The sequence below is a fragment of the Hemiscyllium ocellatum genome, chromosome 5 (assembly GCF_020745735.1).
Source record: "Hemiscyllium ocellatum isolate sHemOce1 chromosome 5, sHemOce1.pat.X.cur, whole genome shotgun sequence".
NCBI lineage: Eukaryota > Metazoa > Chordata > Chondrichthyes > Orectolobiformes > Hemiscylliidae > Hemiscyllium > Hemiscyllium ocellatum.
The window spans coordinates 76,556,108-76,582,129 of NC_083405.1; the positions used below are offsets into that span (position 1 = coordinate 76,556,108).

Below are 26,022 nucleotides of genomic sequence, written 5' to 3' on the forward strand. Positions count from 1 at the left end.
TTCTTCTATAATGAAAAGTCAAAATCTGTTATATGTGATTTCATGAAGTCCAAAGGAGGCAGGTAGTAAAGGAATCTGAGGTTATCACTGTTCTCCATAAAGATCCTGGAACAGTGATTAGATTTACAATAGAGAATTAGGTTCAGTGATATTTAAATGTTGTTCAAATAAATCAGGTTTGGAGGATTTAGTGAATTAAAGGCAAATGAGATGCTCAAGTCTGTATCTCTTGATACACACCTAAGTGCCTATATAAAAATTATTTGGAGAAATTTCATTTTTCTAAGACATGGAGGTATGATTTGATGGCTGATGTGGATGATAAATGATCAAAGAACATTAATTTTGGACATGGGGGGTTTTCTTGTGAGGAAAGGCTGAGTAGTTCAGGCTTGTACTCATTGACGTTTAGAAGAACATCTTATTCAACCATTTAAGATTATGAGGGGATTTGACAGAGTGGACAGAGAGTCTAGGAGCGAGGGCATAATGTCAGAATAAGGAGATACTTATTTAAGACAGAATGGAAGAGGAGTTTTTCTCTCGAAGGACAGGCAATGTATGGATTTGTTTTTTAAAAACCAGTGAGCTCTATCGAGGCTGGACAGGCAGAGTTTTAATAAGTACAGGAATCAATAATTATGGACAAAAGGCAGGAAACTGTAGCTGAGGATTATTAGATCAGCTACAATCTCATTGAATGGCAGAGCAGACTTCAAGGCCCAAATAGCCTACTCCTATTCCTATGGCTTGTTGGTTGGATAAGGTTTTGTTTGTGATGTGGACTTTCCAGTGGGGAAATGGACCACTCATGAAAATGCTCATTTAAACTGATAATGCTCAATTTAGTTTCTTGATAAATTTCAATGACCGTTTTAATTGTAATTTTTAAGTAACAGCTTCTTGACTACATAGGTTTACTAAGAAGTTTAAACAATTTCTTTGTGGAAAATGTGACATTGAACCATTTCTAATATGCCATTTTTGTTTATAAAAGTGCACATGATAGCACTTAGAAAATACAATTACTCAAGTACGATCCCTTTAACAACAGAACACTACTCCATTTTGTGTAGACCTTTAAAATGAGAGGAAAATGTTTGTAAACATCATGGAGGAGAATTCTGCAATGAGGTCTGGGTGTCCTTATAGACCAGTAGTTGAAAGTAAGCATTCAAGTGCATAGGTGGTAAAGGAGGCAACTGGCATATTTGTCTTCATGCTGAGAGGATTTGAGTGAATGTTTCGGGGTGATTTGCTGGAATTACACAGGCCATTGGTGAAACTACACTGGAATACTGTGTGCAATTTTGGTTTTCCTATCTGAGAAGGGACATTCTTGCTGCAGAGTGAGTATAGCAAAGGTTTACCAGACCGATTCCTGGGATGGCGAGATTTATGTATGAGGAGAGGTTGAATTGGTTAAGATTATATTCACTATAGTTTAGAAGAATGAAGGGCGATTTCATAGATAGCCATAAAATACTAACAGGAATAGATGGGGAGATGCAGGAAGGATGTTCCCAATGGCAGGGGAATCCAGAACCAGAGGTCAAATTCTAAGGATATAGGGTAAACCATTTATAACTGAAATGAGGAAATATGGCTTCATCCAGATAATGATGAGCCTGTGGAATTTGCTACTACTGAAAGCATTCAAGCACATTTTGTGGTTTCAAGTAGTTGTTGGATATAGCATCTGGGACTAAAGTGATGAAAGGACATGGGGGAAATGTGGGAATAGGTTACTGAGTTGAAGGATCAGCCATGGTCATAATAATTGTGCAGATACCATTAGAAAATAATGGTTGAAAATAAGGTGGCACAGAAAAACTAACAATGTATATTTTATATAAGTCATGATTTGGAGATGCTGGTGTTGGACTGGGGTGTACAAAGTTAAAAATCACACAACACCAGGTTATAGTCCAACAGGTTTAATTGGAAGCACACTAGCTTTCGGAGCGACGCTCCTTCATCACCTGATGAAGGAGCGTTGCTCCGAAAGCTAGTGTGCTTCCAATTAAACCTGTTGGACTATAACCTGGTGTTGTGTGATTTTTAACTTTATTTTATATAAAGAAACAAAGCTTCCATAAAATGTAATTTCCAAATAAAAAGGGCAAACAGCAAAAAGGATATATTTCCTATAAAGAAATTAATTGTAAAACTGCCTTATTTACCATTATAACAAGCCCAGTGCAGAGGGGTGTAACCGTGATTGTCTGAAACTGTAGGAACAATATCCATTGAGGATGCAGCTTGAAGCAATGCCCCAAGTACTCCTACATGCCCGCAAGCAGCTGCCAAGTGCAGGGACGTGCGGCCCTTGCAGTCCCGAATTAAAAAGTTAGCATTGTGTTGAAGTAAAGCTTCCACGCACTCTTCGTGACCAGTTACTGCCTGCAAATCAAAATGTTTAAAGTAACAAATCAACTTGTGTAAAATATACAATTACATTGCTTATGAATCAGAGGGTAAGTTACATGCCTAATGTATATAGTTGTTATATAATTAAATTTACTTTGCTGAAATAATTATACCTCATCCTATGATAAACCATTCAAAAGATTGTTTAGGTTTACATTTTTCTAAGTGAACAAATGAACTTTTACTCTTTTTAAAGAACTGTCATTTAGTTGGTACCTCAGCAAGCACAGGCGAATAAACCAAGAATTACTTCAGTGGTTTCAGCCAATATGGCAGACAAGAGTCAGATGTCTTTATAAGATTTTAGATAGGCCACACTTAGAGGCTACGCATTCAGTTTTTGTTGCCATATTTCAGTAAGGACGAGGAGGCTTTGGAAAGGATGCAGAAATGGTTTACCAGGATGCTGTCCGAATTCGAGGATATGACATATAAAGCAGAGTCTAGGAAAAACTTGGACTGTTTTCTCTGGAGTGGCGGGGACATGACAGGAGTCTATAAACTTATGAGATGCACAGATTACATTGATGGTCAGATCTTTTTCCTAGAGCTGAAATGTCTAATATTAAGGGGCATGCATTTAAGGTAAAAGGGGTTAAGTTCTAAGGAGATGTGAAGAGCAAGTCCTTTTTTTAAACAGAGTGGTAGGCATCTGGAACACACTACCAGGATGGTACTGATGGCAGATACCACCGGGGTGTTTTAAGGAACTTTTAGATAAGCATGAGTATACAAAGAATGGAGGGATGTGGACAAAGGGCAAGTAGAAGAGATTAGTTTAATTTGGCGTCATGCTCAGCACAACATCATGGGCTGAAGAGTCTGCTCCTGTGCTGTACTGTTATGTGTTCTATGCCATCAGATGGTTTTCAACTGTGATATGGACAATCATGCACATTTCTGTTTAGTGATAGAACCATGCAGTGTCTTTTTAAACATCTATGTCATATATTGTACATTTTTCCACAAGAATATTTCCAGATTTCTAGACTTTACACACCTTAAATATTCATAACATATTATTAAAATCAGTTTTGTGCTTACAGTTACAATGAATCTATTTCTGTTATTCGATTTATTATATCCTTGCTTCATCATTTCTAACTCTGCTCTGTGATCAGCAGCTAACAGAGACTGAAAAATGCAATCCATGCATGAGCTGCTGAGGCTGGAGTTCAATTTTAGGCAGCAACATTAGCCTCTTTCAAAGGCACCCGAGATTTCTTCATACAATACATTAGAAGTAGGACCATTAGAATCCACTAACCCCTCTGTGTAATGCAGTTCTCCCCCATTTGTCTTTGGCATCTACATTTGCACCCTTAAGAAGTGAGCATACACAGTCCGTATGTCCATTTAAAACAGAGAGCATCAGAGGAGTTCTACAATAAAGAAAACAATTCATACTATAATTATATGACAAATTTACATGTTCCAGCAATTTTTAAAGCAAATAGTTAGCATAAGGGAGTTAAACACAATGCATCGGATTATGGATATAAGTAATAAAAAGTAAAATGAAAAGGAAAATAAATATGGATTTGCGGAGAGCGATAGACACTGGGGAAAACACTTTCTTTTAATTTCAAATTTATAGAGTAATTAAAATGTACTACAGATAGAATCCATCACTGCTTATCATGTGATTTAATTATTACAATAACTTTACTTCAGAGGTAGCAATCATTATTGCAATCCTATATCGCTCAACTTATAAACATTAAATATGATTTATGATTATAAAATGCTATGAACTGGTCTGAACATTTTCTACATTAATAGCAAACTGCTGAGAGAATTGCAAATCTATTGTCAGTATATGCAGAATTTTCTTTGACCATTAAACTGCTAACTAAACTTTAGGCATTTCCACTGATATAACTAAAAATGCAGTCAAAGTAGACCAAATGTTCACTGCTTCTTTTGAACAACTGTGGTCCAATTAATAACCTACTTTGCAGCGGCTCTTGTGTAGGAATCCACGTTTTTAAATTTAGTTTGTATTTTTTGAAGCACACTAACTAAAACAGAATCTGACTGAAAGGGAAAACACCATAAGTAAATACAGAAATAAAAGAAACTCTTATACTTTCAAAGGACACAAAAACACAACTAAGGATTGAAATTTAGAACTTCTGGAAAACTAACTCTGCTCGAAGGATATAACGGGTAGCAGCAGCCAAGCAATAGCAGTTGATGAAATGACTGGTGTAGCACAAGCAAGCTAGTGACAGGAAGCTAAGAATAAGTTGCTGCAACTATTTCTGAAGCAGGTTCTGAAGGTGAATGCGACCCTGACTGAGGAACCCCAGGTTGTTGTGCCCCGTTGTTGGCTGGGGACCAGGCTAGCTCCTCAGAGGAGAGGAGCTGAAACTTCTTGCGTGAAGAATGGAGTCTGATGAACTTTGTGACTTGCTGTGATTACTAATGTTAAAGACTGGTCTGATAAGCCAATTTCCAGATCGGTTTTAGTTATACCGACTATTAACTGTGCAATTTATAGTCTATCAATCAATCGCAAATTGCTTACTAATTCATGTTTAACACGCAGAATATGGTCACAGTAAAGAGATGGTATTTGTTGACTTTTGTGTGTCAAACTTATCGAAATAAACTAAGGAATCTTGTAGCTTCACTAAGTCAGAACTGGGTTTTATGTTCCTTATTTTAAAAGGTGTCACTAGTCTCTACAGAATTGAAACTGTTTATACAAATTAAATAAATGAAGGGCTTATGTCCGAAACGTTGAGTTTCCTATTCCTTGGATGCTGCCTAACCTGCTGTGCTTTAACCAGCAACACATTTTCAGCATACAAATTAAATAGACAACACATGAAATAATCCTTTAAAAAAGTAACTGCATGAGTCAATGAGGGGTTGGGAAAGCAGGTTTCATTTACAAATGCGACTGAGTTAGCATTTCAAAGTCTGTAACAGGTTGTTCATACTTCATAGAACATGGGTAAACCTGCATCTGTTCTACTTTCTACAGTTTGCTTACCTCCTTTCAAACCTACAATTCTCTGCACAAAATTTTCTGTTCTCCCTGTAATTCCTCCTCAAGCTGTTATGCTTTGCTGCAGTACAGCTGGGATTAAAGGTGGCATTATTTCCTAACACTTATTCATATTAACTTCCAACAGGGATCACTGAACTACTTTCCCATTGGGGGCAAAGATCACTTCTCAAATCTCCCAACCTCCACCCCACCAGTCATGATATGTTGCAGTCTGCATTGCTCAGGTACTCAATGATTTAATCAATTCAAATATCTAGGGAGTACAAAAATGTCCTTCAAGCAGTTAGTAGCTTCAAATAATAACTTACTGAACATTTATAGTAAGAACAGATAAGTGTTGGCCTGCTCCCAGCTTCAATATGGCCATTTTGTAAACTGAGCCATTAAAAATACATATAATCAATCGTCATAAAGAAGAAAACAGCTTACATTAAACATAATTTGTTTCCTCTTACTTCCAGAGTAAACTTCCACTTAAACATTACAAAATGTCAATTTTTTCTGTCGAAATTCCATTAAAATATTTTACTCACTGTCCATTTCCATCTTGAATGTCCACTGCCGTGTAGAGGTCAGTATTACCTATTAGGAGCCGCAGGCACTCTGAATGACCATTTGTTGCTTAAAAAAAGTAAAGCGAATGGAATAATTCATGAGGAATAGCTTGTATCTTTTTCAATTAAAATAAATCCTGCAATGTCCAACTCCTTTCACAACTTGGAAAATGAAGAAACTTAATGTCTGGACAACATCCAGACTTGAGCCAGCTTATGCCATAACTTTCAAGATTAATATTGGGCAATCATCATTTTCATAGTTAAATAAACAGTCCAACAAATTGCATGGATTTTCAATAGCATCACCATAAAACATGTCCTGGGAAAGGCACAGGCTGAGAACTTGCATCAAGGGATTCACTACATGACTCATCTACATAATTCTTTATGATTCTATACCATTTCAAACGTTTCTTAAACATTGTGTGCTTTAGCAAAGAATATGATCTTTAATCTGATCGAATGAGTCAACATTAAGTGCATCTTAAATTAGATCTTAACTGTGTAGGTATAGCTAATTTAGATGTAACTACTGATGTATTAAAAAGACTGCACGTTAAGCTAACATACAGATCCTGGAAGTAGTTTGTTAAGTTTGAAGTAGCAGAGCGCTTGCTATTCCATCCCATACTCCGTTAAAATGTCATTGATGAGTCTGACTAGTTATGAATTATGATAAAGAAGGTAAAATGGTTGAGGAAGATTGTACAACCATTAGGCTTGAAATAAATGAGTTCCACTGAAATTTGTGATTGTTGAACTGCAAGTTCCAGAAATGAACAACTTTCTCTATATTTGCTATTTTCAGAAGCAGTTTAAAAAAAAAGTGAATTTTGTGATTGAGTTCTTTCCAAAAAAAGAATGTTTTATTTTATAGCAAAGATTAATTCCAAATCATTGTCTCTCACTGCTTAAAAGGTTTTCTCCTCACAATTATCTACACCTCTTGCCTAAACTCTTGCTAGTTCTACAACTGTTGAAACTTTTCCACAATCCTCATTATAATTGTTATCTTTCCAAATTTAGTGGCTTTAACAACAGGTGTTGTTCTCTCAATAAAGTTCAAACTGCTCCCTGAAGGAGCAAGAAGAGCAGTACCTGCCTGCTGAAAATCACTTTATATATATATTTCCAGTCTGAGAAGCTTCCCTTATTTTACACTTCGCACCTGCCAGCATATTAGTTTGAAACAATTATTTACTTCTCCCATTTACTTGTATGCTTACAACTTTTTAAACCTTGAAATGAAAAAGTAGCATGGATCAGGTGACTATTTTTCCACGTGCTCACTATAGTTCAAATCTTCTTGTCTTTGGATCACTGGAGAGAGGACATATAAATAGAGATGCACACTGAGTCTCTGAGAATGTCTTGATGTGCTGACCTGTGAGAAAATTGAGGGCATTCCAACTTGCCACCTGCCATCTATCACTCCATCTCACTTATCCTCCATACAAATTATTACCTTATCAATTCACCCCTTCACTAACATTCAAATTGGATCTTCAAAATTATTGTCTTGCAGCTCAAGTTGTTTAAAAAAAAGGCCCAATTCTATACTAGAGCTCTGACGATGTTAGTAAAAGCCAGGCTTGGAAGCCCAAGCACGAAATGCAGAGCGGTATCAAGGGAGAACATTCAGGCAGAGTGTCAACCTGACAATAATTGCCATTCTCTGGAAGATCTAGGTCATGTAAAAATGAAAGCACAAATTTTCATACATATTTTCCTCTGGTCATGTCATGTCATTTGCACAGAACAATGAGATTGTGTTTAATGAACCACTTCCCTGCAATATTCTGATGTCAAAATGAACACTGCTTCAGTGGCATAATCTTAAAAAAGGCCTATGGAATCTCTGACGCATTCATCAAGTTCCTTCGCTGTTGAAAGTAATAGTGGGTAACTAGATTAATCTTTGTGCTCCACTAACAGATGCAGATTCAAGGGCACACTTGGCAAGGTGGCTCAGTGGCTGGCACTGCTGCCTCAGTGCCAGGGACCCAGATTTGATTCCGCTGCCTGTGTGGAGCTTGCGTGTTCTCTCTGTGTCTGTGCGAGTTTCCTCCGGGTGCTTCGCTTCCTTCCATAATCCAAAGATGTGCAGACTGGGTGGATTGGCCATGCTAACTTGCCAATAATGTCCAGGGATGTGTAAGCTAGAAAGATTAACCTTGGGGAATGCAGGGTTACAGGGATAGGGTGAGGGGTAAGTCTGGGTGGGATCCTCTCTGGAGGGGTGATGTGGACTTGATGGGCTGAATGGCCTGTTTCCACACAGTAGGGATCCTAGGATAAGGAAAGTTGTGATGTTACCAACTAGCTCTGCATTGCTAATATTAAAGATTTCATCACTTCATGCACAGCTATAAAAACAATTTAGAACCTCCCAAAATCTTCAAGACCTGTCTGTTGAAACGCATCCTTAAATTTTTGGTGGCGAGTTAAAACAAGCTGAATGCAACAACAGGCAATTTACTGCAGTTGTCATAACAACCAGAACTGGGAGGAAGCATGCATGAGCAACAGGCCAAAGTGGGAGAGTGAGCAGCAGCCAGCATGAACAAGAGCCAGAGTGAGCTGGATAGAAAGAAATAACGAGATAGAAAGATAGAGATAGAGAGCTAGAGAGAGAGGGATTGGGATAGATAGAAATAGAGAGAGAGAGATAGACTTCTGAAGTATAATGTTGCATGGTACTTCACACAAGTGTTGAACCAAATCGGAAACTAAGCTGCATAGGTAATATTGCCTCCAACAACCCAAAGTCTGGTTTAAGTGGCTGGGTTTAATGGGATTCTTCAAGGACTGCATCCTGAAGGGATGCTGTTGTCTTGGGCATTTGCACACAGGAATAGGAATGAGTTATTCAGCCCATTGAACCTGCTCTACTGTTCAATTAGATCTTAGCTGACTATTTAACTCAATGCCACATTTCACACTACTGCCTCAGTATCAATAGTTGTCATTTCTGTCTCAAACACATTCAATGACTGAGCTTCCACAGTCAATGGGATTAGAGAATTCCATAAAATTTCCCTCATTTCAGTCTTAATGGCTTACCTCTTATCAATACATAGTTAACTAAATACCAGGGTCGGGCAGCAAACAAGGTCTGATGGATGTAGGGTTTTGACACTGGGCAGAGTTTTAGATTATCTTAAGCTTAGATTAGATTAGACTTACAGTGTGGAAACAGGCCCTTCGGCCCAACAAGTCCACACCGACCCGCCGAAGCGCAACCCACCCATACCCCTTACCTAACACTACGGGGAATTTAGCACGGCCAATTCACCTGACCCGCACATCTTTGGACTGTGGGAGGAAACCGGAGCACCCGGAGGAAACCCACGCAGACACGGGGAGAATGTGCAAACTCCACACAGTCAGTCGCCTGAGGCGGGAATTGAACCCAGGTCCCTGGCGCTGTGAGGCAGCAGTGCTAACCACTGTGCCTTATAGAGGCTAGAACTTGGGAGACAAGCCTGAACTGTGCTGGAATAGACAAATTGAGGAGGTCACAAAGTCATACATGAGAATATTTCAGCAGAAAAGGAAAGGAAATATAACCAGCAAAAATGCTGGAGAAACTCAGCAACTCTGAAAGCATCTGGATTCGCTTCTGTAAAAAGGCACCTCATAAGTTCCTGAGTGATAGGTATTCACAGTAAGTTGTTAGCTATCTGGGATAAGGAGGGCTAAAGGGCCAGCACAGCTGATGATTTGCATTTGGGAATTATAGAGAAGTTTTCTGGATGTTTTTGTAAGCTAATATCAATTTCTCTAACCCTTCCACCAATTATTTTGCCTTATACTTCTTCAGGAGATTGTATGGTAAAAAGGTAAGGAAACAGCACAGATATTTACACCTGATCCGGATGGTTTGGATTCAGTGTATGCGAACTGCCTTTGCTGTGCTACAATCCTTAACTCCCATGCTGCAGCAACTTCCTACATTACACCCTGAATGTAGATTTTGCACAAACACGATGAAAATTTGGTTAAATTCACTTGGTGCAATATTGTAACAAAATCTACACATACCTGCAGCATGAATTGGGGTTCTCTTAGTCACAAAATCTTTAACAAGAATGGATGCTCCCTGATTGATTAATACGTCCACGCACTCTACATGTCCTTTGAAAGCTGCTAGATCCAACGGTGTGCGACCATTATTATTTCTCACATCCAAATCTAGGAGAGACTGTACAAGTACCTCCAGAGCCTGGTGGTGTCCATGGTAAGCCTGAAAATGTAGAAAAGAGGTTTTGTTTAGCACAAAAAATGCATTTTGAATAAACATTAAAAGAAGTAAAACTGAATATTATAAAATTGTATGACAAAACCTGCACTCCCAAATATTGCAGGAGAAATTAATCCTTAAAATGTTCAAAATTTCATATTCACTTCCAATGGGAAATCAGTAAAATCACTTCAGAGAATGACATAGCTCAAATTGTGCACTGTTTAAATCAACAGCAAATTAGCTTATATTTAGAATTACAAACTATAATTGGGTTTGTATATTGCTTGTGGTTTTAATGTAGTTGGTAAACAAAATCATATTCCCCACTCAACATCACAAAGTTTCTGCTGCAATAAGTCAAAAATATGTGGAAAAAGCTTTCTCAAAAAATTTATAAAATTAGATTATGTTCAACAAGTTAGCTTTATGGCCAGAATAAAACAGTTACATAGGTGATTAAATACATCCCAGATTGTACAACAGTTACAATCCATTTCTGGACATGAAAAACTCATGATTTGACTGAAATGTTTGTATATAATCCAGATATACTTTAGACAGATATTCTACAAAAGCATTTGTATAAGCATTTTATACTCACAGCCAAATGCAAAGGACTGATGGGTGCCTTGTTATCAGAATCATTCAGCATGTCCGTACCTGATGTTTCCATCAACTAAGAAAATAGATAAAATACATTAGAAAATAAATATTATGCGGACAAAGAGAACTGATAAAAGTTCTTGAGCATGGCAGTATATATTCAATCTTAGGTAGGAAAATATCGGTACAGAGCTAATATAAAACTTCATGGGATAAACTTCAGGGGAGATGGCAAAACTAATATCAATAGATTTTGTTAAGGGCTATCGAATAATTTCATAAATATTTAGGATCAAGAAATCCTGACTTTCAGGCAGATCTAATATTTTGCTTTCTCCAGCAAGTTGCTTTGTCAACAATGTGGAAGTCAGCACATAACCTTTTCATTATGCTCACCTGATGCATTTGAGGGAGTGGCTTTAAAGACTTTGCGCCCTTTTAAGATTTGTAACTATACATGTAAAAATCAAAGGATACTGTATCCATTAACAGACATTTTGGGAGCAATGCTATTGCATCTTTTTTACACAATGTGGAAAGTGATGTAAAATATATGCTGCACTGTTTGACATCGTATGTAAGGTAACTAAAGTATCTTCATTCTGGAAAAATATAGGATTGAACTGACTCATATATTCAAAGTTAATATAGTAACTAAATAGGGGAGCAATTAAGTGGGTTTTAAACATACAAAACAAACATATTTAGCACAAACTCTCATCCATGTTTTAAAGGCTATGATATTAAATGACAGTTAGGATGCAAGATATGAAATGAATGTAATAATAACTTACTACATCAAGAGGAGTTTCATTAGCAATCTGAAAAAGTTGAAAAAAAACAATTTACTAAATGGGAAAAGCTCAAAAGTTTAAAGCATCCTTTTGATTCTACACACATCTAAAAATAAAATGAAACACGGGTTTAATTTATTTTTACATGAGCAGATATTTAATGCGTGCATGCATGCACAGCATAAAAAATATATTGCTTAATCTGGGCACTTGTCACTCTTTGGTAGTTTTTCATCACTGTTACTTTTCTCATGCTTATTTCGGAGCGAGCCCTGTCCTTGGTGCAACATTAGTTTCCTTGGATGCAGACTCTTCAGTGTCTATAAATATCCACTTAAAATAATCATGCATCCACTGCTTCTTTATTTCCACTGGCAACATGAGCATCATCAGTTGTCAAAAGGCTAATAATGCTGTTGACCACCCTCTTCCTCTTAAATGTAATTGCAAAATCAGTTTAATGTTGGTTTTGACATCCCTTGAGTGTTTTCCATGATCTTTTTGTAGCTCAACCATCCTTTGCTGGTCTTCATTCAGTTGCCTTTTCCAGGATGTAGTTGTTTTAATTTGTTCCTTGCTTCTTTGGTGTCAGTGTATTTTGCTTTGGCAAGTCCAATTCTTTCTCTGATGGCATATAAACTGGGAGTTTTTTTAAAAAGAACAATTTCACTGATTTTCTTTTCCTTCGCCCAGCAGCAGACTTGACCAATTTACTGTGGACAGTCTTTACCTGATCCCACTGAACATTAACTAAGTATAGAATCTTAATGGTTGTACTGAACATTTGCTTTTTAATCACAAGTTGAATTCGATAGCATCATGATTTCTTTCAGTTAAATATCGATGCACCATTAGACTGTTAACAAAACAGTCAAATGGCTGGTTCATTATTCATTTACTAATTATAACATGACAAAGCCCCTCATTTGTTATCAGAAATACTGGTGCAGCAAACGAACACAGGCTTATTCAAAATATTCACTGCCTTGCTCACAGGTGAGTTATTAGAATTTCATAAAAAGTGGCAATCTACTTTTTTTTAAAACCAACTAAACGTGGCTAGCAATTCTGTTTGGAAATAATAGTAGGGTAAATTGTCAAGTTAATCAAGAAACATCTATGGAGAACATGCAACTTCACTTCCACTAAAGTAAACTTCAAGTACAAACAGGACTGTTTTCTCCCCATACAATGGGTTTGATGGCAGAAGACACATTAATCATTTCCATTGTACAGACTTGGCGAAAAACACAGTGAAAGCAAAATTTTTACATTGTACTTTGTTCATTGATCTTGCCATGCATTAGGGTTTAAAATCATTTTCAGAATATTTAGAAAGGCATTTAACTCTTCAGATTAGAAATGGCAGCTACCTGGCAAATTATTGCTCAAAAAGTTCACAGAACAGTGTGCAATATATTGTTTAAAGGATGTAAAATATTTCCTAACAGTTGTTCTCATATTTCAAACAGATGCAAATGGTCTGAAACATTTGAATGACATTACTATTTTCCATTTATGAATTTTTCTCAATGGTTTATGAAGGTCGAGATAGGTTAGAAGGTAGGAGTCATCAATAAGCAAAACCTACTCACTCAGTAACATCCTCAACAATGCTCAGTTTGGTTACACTCGAATCATGTAGCTTCAGATTAATCATGGACGAAAGAGCTAATCAGAGAAGAATGTGGCTGCCCTTTGCATGAAGATAGAATTCAGCAACATTCCCCAGGACCTTACCATTAAGTTCTGATTTTATGATGGAAGAAAGGTCAATGAAATATTTGAGCATGGTTGAGCCAAAGACACTATTCTGTGGAATTCCTGCGGAGATGCTCGAGGAGCTGAGATGACTAATCTCTAATAACCACAACTGCCAGATATGACTCCAACTGGCAGCAAGTTTTCGCCGACTCCCACTGACTCCAGATTTATTGGGGCACCTTGCTGCCACATTTCGACAAACGTAACCTTGACGTCAATGACAGTCACACTCATGTCACCTCTGGAATTTAGCTTTTTTGTCTATGTTTGAACTAGGGTTGTAAGAGGTCTAATGTAAGTGGCATTGGTGGGATCCATTTGGACAGTTAGAGAATAGGTTATGACTAAGCAAGTGTTGCTTAACAGCACTGCTGATAATACCTTCCACAACTGCCCTGACAATCGAGGGTAGTGTGATGTGGCTGCAATTGGCAGAGTTATATTTATCCTGCCTTTTTGTGTTACATTTAAGAGCCATTACGGGCATTTAAGAGATGATTGTCGATCACATTGCTGTTTGTCTACAGTCACATGCAGGCAAACCCAGGTATGGACAGCAAAGCAAGAGAATTCCAAGCATTCAGTCCTGATATTAAGTATTGAAGGCTGCAGTGTCCCCAAGTGGAAAAAGAGATGTTTTAAAATGATGACTTTTTCAGGACTCATATCAAGTGCAATAAGTTTAAGGCTTCAGTTCCTTCTTCCAACTACTTCCCTCACCCCCACAAACTAGGCCTTATCATCACGTAAGCTGCTTTCATCAGTCAATGCAATTTCACCCACAAATGGTGCTCATTAACAAGTTTTTCTTTTAGCCCGACTCACCATGCCTTTGTCTGCTCTACTGTCTCTCTGACCCCAGCTCCATTTATTGTTTACTCCTCCCTGCATTCCCCCCCTTCACCCCACACTTACACACAGTAAACTCCATCTGTCACTTGTTGCCCACACATTTCATCTGGCTATACCTTTGCAGCTTCCTGTGTTTCCTTCTTAGGTCACTCTCCCACCTGCCTTGTATCATCAGCAAACTTGAATATATCACTATCCATCTCTTCATCGAGGATGAATGTTGTGAAACATGAAAAGATTTAAAAAGATGCTGCCGGGCTTGGAGGATTTGAGCTAAAGGGAGAGGCTAAATAGACTGGGGTTATTTTCCCTGGAGCGTCGGAGGCTGAGGGGTGACCTTATAGAGGCTTATAAAATCTTGAGGGGCATGGATAAATAGACAAGGTATTTTCCTTGGGGTGGAACTAGAGGGCATAGGTTTAGAGTGAGAGGAGAAAGATTTTAAAGAGACCTAAGGAGCAACTTCTTCACAGAGAGCGGTGTGTGTATGGAATGTGCTGCCAGAGGTACTGGTGGAGGTTGGTACAATGAAAACACTTAAAAGGCATCTGGATGGATATATGAAGGGTTTAGAGGGATATGGGCCAAGTGCTGGCAAATGGAACTAGATTAATTTAGAATATCTAGTCAGCATGGACAAGTTGAACCATAGGTTCTGTTTCCATGTTGTACATCTCTATGACTCTATGGAGATTAACAATAGCTGATACCCAGTGCTGATCCATTAGTCCCAGTTTGCAATCTGAAAATACACTAATTCTGCCCACTCTGCTTCCTATATATTAACCAATCCTCTTATTATATTACCCCAAACCCATGAGTCCATAAATTTTAGTGAGACACCGCAGCTCATTTTGGAAATCTAGGTTTACTATACCAGCTAAATATTACTGGAATTTGGAGATTGCAGCTGTTGGGAAAGATTGAAAAGGTTAAGGTTTCTATCCTTATGAACAGGAGAGATGTGGGGAGAATAATGTTTCCACATGTAGAGGATACCAAAACCCGATGCCACAAATACAAGACAGTTAGCCAATAATGATCCATTTAGGAAGTAAGGAGAAACACATGAACTGGAATATTGCGTTTAAAATACAAGATTTGCCATTACTGAAAATGGTCCAAGACAAGTAGTTTGGGTGCTTTCAAAAGGAAACTAGATAGAGGAAGTGTGAAAGAATGGATATGGTGAAATACTGATATCTGGTAAGTACATGGGAAGGGAAATCATGACTCTTGTGTAGAGTAGCAAAATAGGTGGATTGAATAGCTGTGGTGATGCTCTATATTGTGCATGATTCAATGTGTCTGCTCATAAAATATAAACAGGTTGACTGCCCCCAAATTAGGTGAAAAAGAATTGACAAGTCAGATCATTCACCTGAGTACAGCTCTGGCTTTGAAATACAGAATCTACTTAGTTTAGTTGGTCACTAGTTCAGAAGGTTCTGGGCTAATGCACCACTTGAGATCCGAACTCAATCTAGCACTTTAGTGAACTATTGTGAAAATATACTGAACACATTATTAAATGAAAATTACGCTTATAAAATGTAAAATTTCACATGGTTATATTTCAAAAGTAATGCTATCTTGGCTAATATTCCTCTCTCAACCAACGTAGATTAATCATTCATTAATTTCTTTTATTTCCTTTGCGACTGCAATTCATGGAAATTCACTGGCTTTCAAGAGCTTTAGGCTTAGAAATAATGAAAAATCCTTAATGCCGGATGCGATACATTTTTGATGGCAATCATACTGAAGTCTACATAAGAGATCAAAGTTATTCTATAACAAAGATGAATATGGAAGTTAACACATTTGCTACCTCCAAATTACTTTATCATTCAGTTCAATTACATCGACCAAAACATTTAGAGGTTAGTTCCTCAATTAAGAAAATCGAATAGACTTACAAGTTCAAGACATAAACGATGCCCATAAGCAGCTGCATAATGCACTGCATTATAGCCCTGTTTATCTCGAATTCCAGGATTTGCATCATTGCGGAGCAGATACTCCAGGCACCTAGACATGGAGAAAAAGTCATGAGTTGAGTGAACACCAATACTTCACCTTAAAAAGCACATGCAAGAATATTGCGTTTCCATATAATAAAAGCAGAGAATATTGAAAATTTCATCAGGCAACATTTGAATTCACATGAGTTGATATTTGAGTTGAAAACGAATTAACATTTCAGCTCAATGACCTTTTATTGGATTATTTATTCATGGAAAGTTCAGGAATTTTTAAGTTTTGAGTTGTACAGAAAGCACATTTAACCACTGACTAATGTTGGTGAGGTTTAAAAAATATATTTGGTCATAATGCAGTGAAAATGCTACTGTAATTGATAAGCATTTCACTGGACTATGTTTTGTGCCATAACGGGCGTCAAACCTCTCAACTCTCAATGTCTTTTCAGAATTACAAATTAAAGAAACTGACAATGGCTCAATGCACTCCCTGTAGATTACTCCTTACATCCTCTTCAGTGGCCGTTCCACGTGTTAAAATATTAGTCCTTATTTCAATCTCATCTCAACAGGTTCATGTCGTTGGGGATTATTAAGGTTTCATTCAACAATAGCAGTACTAACAACCACAGAACCAACTGCAACAAGGCCTATTACTATATTAAGTTACAGATAGAAAAGTCTTTAACCGTATACCTCAGACATCGTTTTTATTTTTTGGATAACTTCTGCTTTAGTAGCTTTCAATTGCAAACAATTTCAACCTGTCACTTCCCCAACCAAGCCTATCCTCCCAAAACATTTTGAATAAAGGCAATGAATTCATGTCTGGTGCCAAAAACAAAAAGAAAGAGAATCTTACTTATTTTAACAATGGAGAGCAAACTACAACTTAGCAAGTAATCTGAAATAAAAACAGAAAGTTCTGGAAATACATAGCATGCCTGACAGCATCAGATGCAAGAACTAATGTTTCAAGTTGCATATTACTCCACTTCAGAACTCTAGAACTTTTTTATTTCAGATCTTCAACATTCACAATATTTTGTTTTTATTTAAGTTCTCCGAAGACCTGCTCAATACCATTCTTTACTGCAGTATCCATTAGCTTTGCTCCACAGCTTCTCCAAGGGTAGGTTTCCTCCAATGGCTCGCACTGATCTGAAAGTGTGTGCTAGATTACCTCCAAATTTTAGTGCATTTCCCATTGCTTACCCATTAGATTAGATTACTTACAGTGTGGAAACAGGCCCTTCGGCCCAACAAGTCCACACCGACCCGCTGAAGCGCAACCCACCCATACCCCTAAATTTACCCCTTTACCTAACACTACGGGCAATTTAGCATGGCCAATTCACCTAACCTGCACATCTTTGGACTGTGGGAGGAAACCGGAGCACCCGGAGGAAACCCACGCAGACACGGGGAGAACGTGCAAACTCCACACAGTCAGTCGCCTGAGTCGGGAATTGAACCCGGGTCTCCAGGCACTGTGAGGCAGCAGTGCTAACCACTGTGCCGCCCACATACTTAACTATAAACTGGTTTTCTGATAAATCACAGGTGTTGCACAGGAAGTCTCATTACAGATGTCTGATACACCATCAAGATACACTCATATGATGTCATCACTTTATTGTGGCATGCGATTTAGTGGTACAAAGCTCAGTCTCCATCTTACTGGGCTGTGTTCTTTTGAAGTATGGTGTGTTGAGGGAAGTGTACAGCAGCAATCATTTCATGTCATGAGGACAAGCTCAGAAGTAAACATCAGTAGCTACTTACAAAATCATCATCACTGAAAATCAGCGGTCCAGTAAAATAAAGAAATGAATAAGTGCTGCATTCTACTTTAAAGAAATAAATGCCATAGATCTTCAACAAATAACTTCCAGATCATTAGTATTTATCAAAAAAAAACAGGGACATTATGAATAAAATTCACAAATCTCCTGGATTTTAATTGCCTACAATGGTATAAAATAAATCTTACATCATTGCATGTTTATGTTAGCTTTTCTTGAGACCTGTTCTGAAGCAGGATACAAAGCCAAGCATGGGTTACACCCAGTGTATGGAGTGTGTGAGGGTACCACACTTTGGGAAAGATACATTAGAGTTAAGTCACAGATCAGTCATGATCTCACAGAATGGCTGAACATGCTCAGGGATCAACTCTCTGACTTCTGCTCCTATGACACCCTCCAGTCTTCCCAAGACACAAGACTGGTTTCTTATCTTCTTCTCTGAATTGATGTATACCAAATTTCAATCTTTGATTCCTGAGCCAATACCGACCCCAATACGCATTAATATTGCAGACTTGTCCTCAAGTACTTAGCTCACGAACAGCTGCTATTATTTTATCCTCCACAAGATGGGGCTTTAATCTCTAAAAAACAAGACTACAAAACTTGTTATTGTTGTTTGCTACAGAGGTGGAGATTGAAATTCACCCAAGCAAACTCAACCGTAAGCAAAGTGGAAACTACATTTTGAAAGGGAAGGCAAGATTTAGCAAATGAAATCTCAAATTGGTTTTAAACCATCATTGAGGCCACATCGGAAATAATGAATGAGGAGGTTGAAGTTAAACACTTTTGAAATACTGATAAATCTACTGTACCTAACATGTTGCCCTACATTGAATTAGATAGGTAACATAGTATAGAAAGAGATCATTCAGGTCAACATGTGTAAGTGAGGACAGCAGATGCAGGAGATCAGAGTCCAAGAGTGTGGTGCTGGACAACACAGGTGGTCAGATATATCCAAGCAGTAGGAGAGTTGACGTTTTGAGCATTCCTAATGAAGAGCTTATGCATGAAATGTCAATTCTCCTGCTCCTTGGATGCTGCCTGACTGGCTGTGCTTTTCCAGCACCACACTCTTCAACTTGCACAGGTCAATTCACAAATCCTCCCATCTAAACCTATTTTCAATCCTCTTAAATGCATCTATACAATCATTTCAGTCTCTCCCTACTATTACTAAATGCTTCACTTGAACTCCCTATTGGACTTTTAATGATCATCTTGTACTGATGGCAATATAAGGACTGGTATAACATTTCAACATTTCTAGCAAACTTCAATCAGTAACCCCAAAGCAAGAATCAAACCCCTATCAAAAAGACAGATACGAAGACTTGGAAGCTATTACTGACTTAGAAGTACTTTATGTACTCAGATGTCAAATGCAAGCATTTTGTTCTTGAACTCTTAAAACCCATTTCTTGAAAAACAATTCAATCATCTAATTTTAAACATAAATTAAGCTGGCCTTTTGAAGTTGCTTTACAACTAGCAAGTTAACAAACGAACAGTCAAAAGGAAACTTGTCATTCACCTCACAATTTGTGTGGTAAAATACATTTACATTTTGGAGTTAATGTTTAAGAAAGGGAGTTAAAATTATGTTGCTGGAGTCATAATAAAAGCAGTTCAAAACATTGATATATAATACAGTAAGCTAACAGCAATAAAGCAAATGACTCAGTCAGTCATAACAATGGTGGGCTTCAAATATTTCTATGGACCAAGAAAGACAGATTTCACAATAAGACATCAATACTCACAAAACTACCATTTCCACAACTCCAGCATAAAATCATCCTTAAAACCCAGCTTGCATACAAAGTAGCTATTATCTTACAGAAAGTCAAATCAAACTGCTGGTTTATCTACAGGAACTTTTGAAGAGGCAATTAGAAAATGCGAAATGTAAAACCAACTTGGTACATTGCTCCCAGGCATCCTAAAATCTCATTTAGGAGTCAGTTTGAACTGTCCTAGTACAAGCATGATATTTTGCGTTGAACTGAAACTGACTTTCAATTAAAAAATACTGTAGTTTGCACAATAACTATTTGCAAATCTCTGTTGTACTTTAGACAAGATGTTCAATCAAGCATTCAGTATTTTCAAATACAAAACAGTAAACCACACATTTTGAAGACGTTTTGAGTTAAAGAAAAAAGTACAATATAAATAATGAAATAATTTCTACATGTTTGGGAAGTACACATGACAAGATATTTAAAATGGTAGGAAAAAAGAGTGGAAAAGTGCAGACCTCCAAACTATTGAGGGCGGCATGGTGGCTAGCACTGCTGCCTCATAGCGCCAGAGACCCAGGTTCAATTCCTGCCTCAGGCAACTGTGTGTGTGGAGTTTGCACATTCTCCCAGTGTCTGTGTGGGTTTCCTCCAGGTGCTCTGGTTTCCTCCCACAGTCCAAAAAAAAAATGTGCAGGTTAGGTAAATTGGCCATGCTAAATTGTCCGTTAGATGAAGGGGTAAATATAGGGGAGTAAGTCTGCGTGGGTTGCTCTTCGGAGGGTGGGTGTAGACTTGTTGGGCCGAAGGGCCTGTTTCCACACTAAGTAATGTAATGTAATCTAATCTATTAACAGCTGCCCATAAAAACACAAATTGCCAAAAAAAAGGAGTGCCTCGTGACAACAGGAAGACAAAAAAAACTCAAAAATGAAGGTGAATTATTTTGTTCATCTGTTATTATTGATGGGTTAATTTAAGGTTAATTTTTCAAATTATTTTACAAATTGGGAGGATTAGTTGATAAGAGGTCAGATGAAATACTATGCAGAGAAATATGAAGTAATGTACTTTCAGAAATTAAGGAATTATAATCTAAATGGCATAACTGTTAAAAGACAAAACGGAGATTTAAGGGTTCAGATACATAAACTTTCAAATGAAAGACATGATAAATTGATAATCTGTTCAGGTGTATCCAGTCTCCAATTATCTGGAGATTTAAAGATCTGGGCCATCTGCCTTAGTAAGGATATCAATAGCATGGAAAGGACATATTAGAGGTCTGTTCTAGGATACTAGAAAGAGAGGCTTTGAAATATTAACAGAAATATAAGAGAAATTATGTTAGAGATGCTCAAGACATTTTGATAATAAATAGTCCAATGAACAGATTTTATTATCTATCTAAACAGCAAAATAAAAGAAGCAAAGGAGTACTTGTGCATTTTTTAAAGGTGTTAGCACACAGAACATTCTTAAATACAATTGTGTTTTAAGTGATGTGGGGCAATATTTGAATACATTATAAAGTATTCAGAAAAAAGGAAAGATAATGGGGCTAAGCATCGAGTTGTTTTCCACATTTGGCAAAAAAAAATGAGTTCAAGCTGGATAACCTTTACCAATCACAATGAAATATTTAATAACTGATCAATCTGGGAGCTCAAGATCATTAAGAACATAGTCTGATATCTCAGTATCATTGTAGTTCAAATTATCCAAACAATTTCTGCTATAAAATGTTATCATTGTACGTTCCATTTTCCCTTTGAATTGCTGTGTTGCACAAACCCACAATCCAAGCAACTAAACTTAAATGAAAAGAGATGGAATTCAAAATACTTCGAGGAAAAAGAAAGAAAATGACATTGTTTAACCTTGACTTGTCCCTTCCAAAGATCCATCAGTTAAAAATTATATAAACCTTCAAAAAATAACTTTGCAAACATATTTTCAAATTTTTAACTTGCATTCAAAAATGCTCAACATTTATAAAACTGGTAGCGTTAATGTATGTTTTGGGGAGGGGTAGGGGTCTCTTCTATATCTTTCCCCTCTCACCCTAAACCTATGCCCTCTCGTCTGGACTCAGGGAAAAGACTTTGCCCATTTACCCTATCCATGCCCCTCATAATTTTGTAAACCTCTATAAGGTCACCCCTCACCCTCTGCAGGGAGTGAATAATTGCTGCCTCAAGTGGAACCTCGATTATCTGGCATTTGATTATCCGAATGTTGGATTATCCGGCAAAATCACAAGGTCCCGATGCTTGGCTAAACTGTTATCCAGCATTCGATTATCCAGGATTCAATTAACCATACAAAATACTTCCCACCCGTGTCCATTAGATTATCAAGGTTCCTCTGTATACAAATAAGGATCAATAAGGCTAGGTCACCGCCAATTTCCTACCATTTCCAATTTGCCTGCCATTACTTACTTTCCATCTGTATCCGACGCTGCTGCATAGTGAAGTGGTGTGCAACCTCTTTCATCAAGGTCATTTACACTGGCTCCAGATCCCACAAGAGCAAACAGGCACTGGTAGTTGCAGTTCGCAGCAGCATAATGCAGTGAGGTCCTTACAAGAATAGAAAAAAATCAATAAATATCTTTTTACTTGGTTATTATTTTTAGCTACATCATGATTTAAAGTTCTATTAACTGCCTTGTCATATTTTTGTTTTATTACTTTTTCATGAAGGCAGTGATTTTTGTTTGGATACAGCTCTTGTCAAACACCTTGTCCAAGTAAGCAGTTAAAATGTTTATTTAACCTATTTTTCTTATCAACCTGTTCAGAGGTGTTATTACACAATTTAGTAGCAGGCATGTGCAACATTTAAATACCATCAGCTTAGCTTAACTCTATCATGAATTAACGACTGTACTTAAGAGTTATAGAGATGTACAGCATGGAAACAGACCCTTCGATCCAACCCGTCCATACCAACCAGATATTCCAACCCAATCTAGTCCCATCTGCCAGCACCCGGCCCATATCCCTCCAAACCGTTCCTATTTATATACCCATCCAGATGCCTCTTAAATGTTCCAATTGTACCAGCCTCCACCACTTCCTCTGGCAGCTCATTCCATACCTGTACCACCCTCTGCGTGAAAACGTTGCCTCTTAGGTCTCTTTTGTATCTTTCCCCTCTCACCCTAAACCTATGCCCTCTGGACTCAGGGAAAAGACTTTGCCTAATTACCCTATCCATGCCCCTCATAATTTTGTAAACCTCTATAAGGTCAGTCCTCAGCCTCTGCAGGGAAAACAGCCCCAGCCTGTTGAGCCTCTCCCTATAGCTCAAATCCTCCAACCCTGGCAACATCCTTGTAAATCTTTTCTGAACCCTTTCAAGTAAGACTTCTGTCATAATGGCATCTCATTGCATGAGAAAGCAAGCACAGAGTTTTGCGTAATGGGTCTTGGAAGTAGTTTCATAAATACAATGAGGGAGAGTGGGGCCAGCAGCTTCATGAACATTGCAAATGAGAGAAACTTGGGATAGTAGCTTCATGTGATTGAACAAGAGAGGGTGCAGAGGAGATTTACCAAGATGTTGCCAGGGCTACAGGGTCTGAGTTAAGAGGAAAGATTGGGTAGGCTGGGGTTGTTTTCCTTGCAGCAGCAAAAGTTGAGAGTGGAACCTAAGAGATGTGTCTAAGACTATGAAACAAGGGAGGAAATTTGGGAAAATGGGGTAAATCAAAGAGTACAGACAAGCTAAGAGAATAAGCTATTAATGTGGGAAATTTACAAAGTAGGACAGGAAGGGATAGAGAGTATAGATCTAAGAGTAACTCAGCAAGTAAAACTTCAAGTATGAAAAATAACAAAAGAATAAAACTTAAAATTCTGTAATTGAATGTGCGATCAAAACAGAACAGATAAACTGATAGTACAAATCAAGGCAAAGTAGTATGAGTTAACAGCTATTATGGCTGCAGGATGATATTCATTCGGGCCTGAATACTAAAACTATATACCTTTCATGAAAGGGAAATCAGGTTTAACCAATGTATAGGAGTTCTTTGAAGGAGTAACATGCTGTGAATGGAAGGCACTGAATTTAGTGTACTGTATTTAGATTTTCAAAAGGCATTTGATAAAGTGCTAACAACAAAGATCATTATAGAAAATAAAGCTCATGATTTAAGGGGTAATATACTTGTACATATAAGAGATTGACTAGTTAACAGGAAACAGACAGGAGGCATAAATGGATCATTTTCTGGTTGGAAAGTTCTAATAACCGATGCACCACAGGGGCCAGTGCTGGGGCCTCAATTCTACAACTTGTATAAATGATTTGGAGTAAAGAACTAAGAAGTGGCTGCTATATCTGCTGTTATTCAAAGATAGATAGGAAAGAAATTTGTGAAGAAGACAGGAGAAGTTGACAAAGGGATAAAGGTAGGCTTGGTGAGTGGACAAAGACTTAGTAAATAGAGTACAATGTGGGAAAATGCGAAATTGTACATTTTAGCAGGATAGGTATTAAAAAAAAAACACTATCTGAAATGGATTGCTAAAACTATAGGTAGTAGTTAGACCATAGCAAAAGTTACTGTCCCTAGCTTCAGTCCCTTTATCTACTGAACTTAGGCGGCTATTACAGGCAGTCTAAAGAAGGTCGAATAAGTTTTCTTATGAGGAGCAGTTGAGTAGGATGGGCCTGTACTTATTGGAGGTTAGAAGAATGTGACGCAACATTATTGAAACATACAAGATTCTTAGAAGGGCTTGACAGGGTAGGTGCTGATTAGATTCCCTACAGTATGGAAACAGGCCTTTTTAGCCTAACAAGTCCACACCAACCCTCCGAAGAGTAACCCACCCAGACCCATTCCCCTATCCCATATTTACCACTGACTGATGCACCTAACATGACGGACAATGTAGCATGATCAATTCACCTGACCTACACACTTTTGGATTGTGAGAGGAAACCAGAGCACCCGGAGAAAACCCACACAGACACAGGGAGAATGTGCAAACTCTCATTCACCCGAGGTGGGAACCAGATACCTGGTGCTGTGAGGCAGTAGTGCTAACCACTGAGCCACTGTGCTGCCCCCATACTGAAAGGTTGTTTCCCTATGTAAGATTGTCTCGGAGGGTATGAACTCAGGGTAAGGAATATTATTAGGTATTTACTTATAGCAACTTTGTAATATTTTACCTCATTTCACATTCCTTGCTAAACTTTTATCAAAAATGAATAATAAACTAATGGTCCCATCTTCTTTTAACTAACAGGAATTAATCCGGTCCTTAAATCCTGCCATGGTTTATTGTTCAGATTCCCATGCTAATAATTTATCCCTCTCGCATAGTCATGGCATATATAAACAAAGAGACTCAAATTTCATCTTTTAATTGTGTCATGAATCCTCAAGTCCAGATTGCCTGACACATTCAACTGTGAATTAACAGAAAAAGTGATGGCTCCATAAATACCCATGACCATTACCATCCAGAAGGGCAAAGTCAGCAGATTATATGGGAACACCACCACCTGCAAGTTCCCCACCAACCCACTCACTATCCTGACTCCTGTCACTGGGTCAAAGTTCTGGAATTCCCTCTCTAATAGCATTGTGGGTCTAACTAACAGGACAGACACTATAGCAATTCAAGAATGCAGCTCATTATGTTTTTCTCATGGGCAGCTGGGACAGGCAATAAATGCTGGCCAGCCAGTAATGCTCACATACCATGAGTGAATAAAAAATATAGTTTTTTTAGATCTGATTTTTTTCACACCTGTGAAAGATAATCTTAATTTCTTTCCTCATCTTCCTTTAAATAAATTTCATTCAGTCATCAGATTGCATGAAATGAAATTAGTTGTTATTAATAATTAAGTGATTACAGAACTATCAATTCATTCAAAATGGATGTCAAAGAAGCAAGTGCAGAGAATGATAAAGTATACCAAATGTAATAAATAATTTCAAATAAATAGTTTATAAATATCAATGGGATATGTAACAAAGTGGGCAGCACGGTGGCACAGTGGTCAGCACTGCTGCCTCACAGTGCCAGAGACCCGGGTTCAATTCCCGCCTCAGGCGACTGACTATGTGGAGTTTGCATGTTCTCCTAGCGTCTGCGTGGGTTTCCTCCGGGTTCCTCCCACAGTCCAAAAATGTGCAGGTGAGGTGAATTGGCCGAGCTAAATTGCGCGTAGTGTTAGGTGAAGGGG

The 26,022-nt window shown here is 37.9% G+C and overlaps 1 protein-coding gene across 4 annotated transcripts in view; it reads right to left on the minus strand.

Moving 5' to 3' along the window:
• Positions 1-26,022, minus strand: part of LOC132815748 (serine/threonine-protein phosphatase 6 regulatory ankyrin repeat subunit A) — a 196,115-nt gene that overhangs the window by 22,543 nt on the left and 147,550 nt on the right. For all 4 annotated transcript variants that reach the window (XR_009644702.1, XM_060824871.1, XM_060824872.1 and 1 more), the window contains exons 14-21: positions 22,248-22,388; positions 16,185-16,296; positions 11,650-11,676; positions 10,854-10,928; positions 10,051-10,252; positions 5,983-6,070; positions 3,698-3,812; positions 2,184-2,403 (exon numbers count right to left, since the gene is read on the minus strand). Coding sequence is in view for 3 of the 4 variants with exons in the window: in XM_060824871.1 (XP_060680854.1) it covers positions 2,184-2,403; positions 3,698-3,812; positions 5,983-6,070; positions 10,051-10,252; positions 10,854-10,928; positions 11,650-11,676; positions 16,185-16,296; positions 22,248-22,388 (980 nt within the window). In the remaining variant the exon portion in view is untranslated. The remainder of the gene's footprint in view (positions 1-2,183; positions 2,404-3,697; positions 3,813-5,982; positions 6,071-10,050; positions 10,253-10,853; positions 10,929-11,649; positions 11,677-16,184; positions 16,297-22,247; positions 22,389-26,022) is intronic.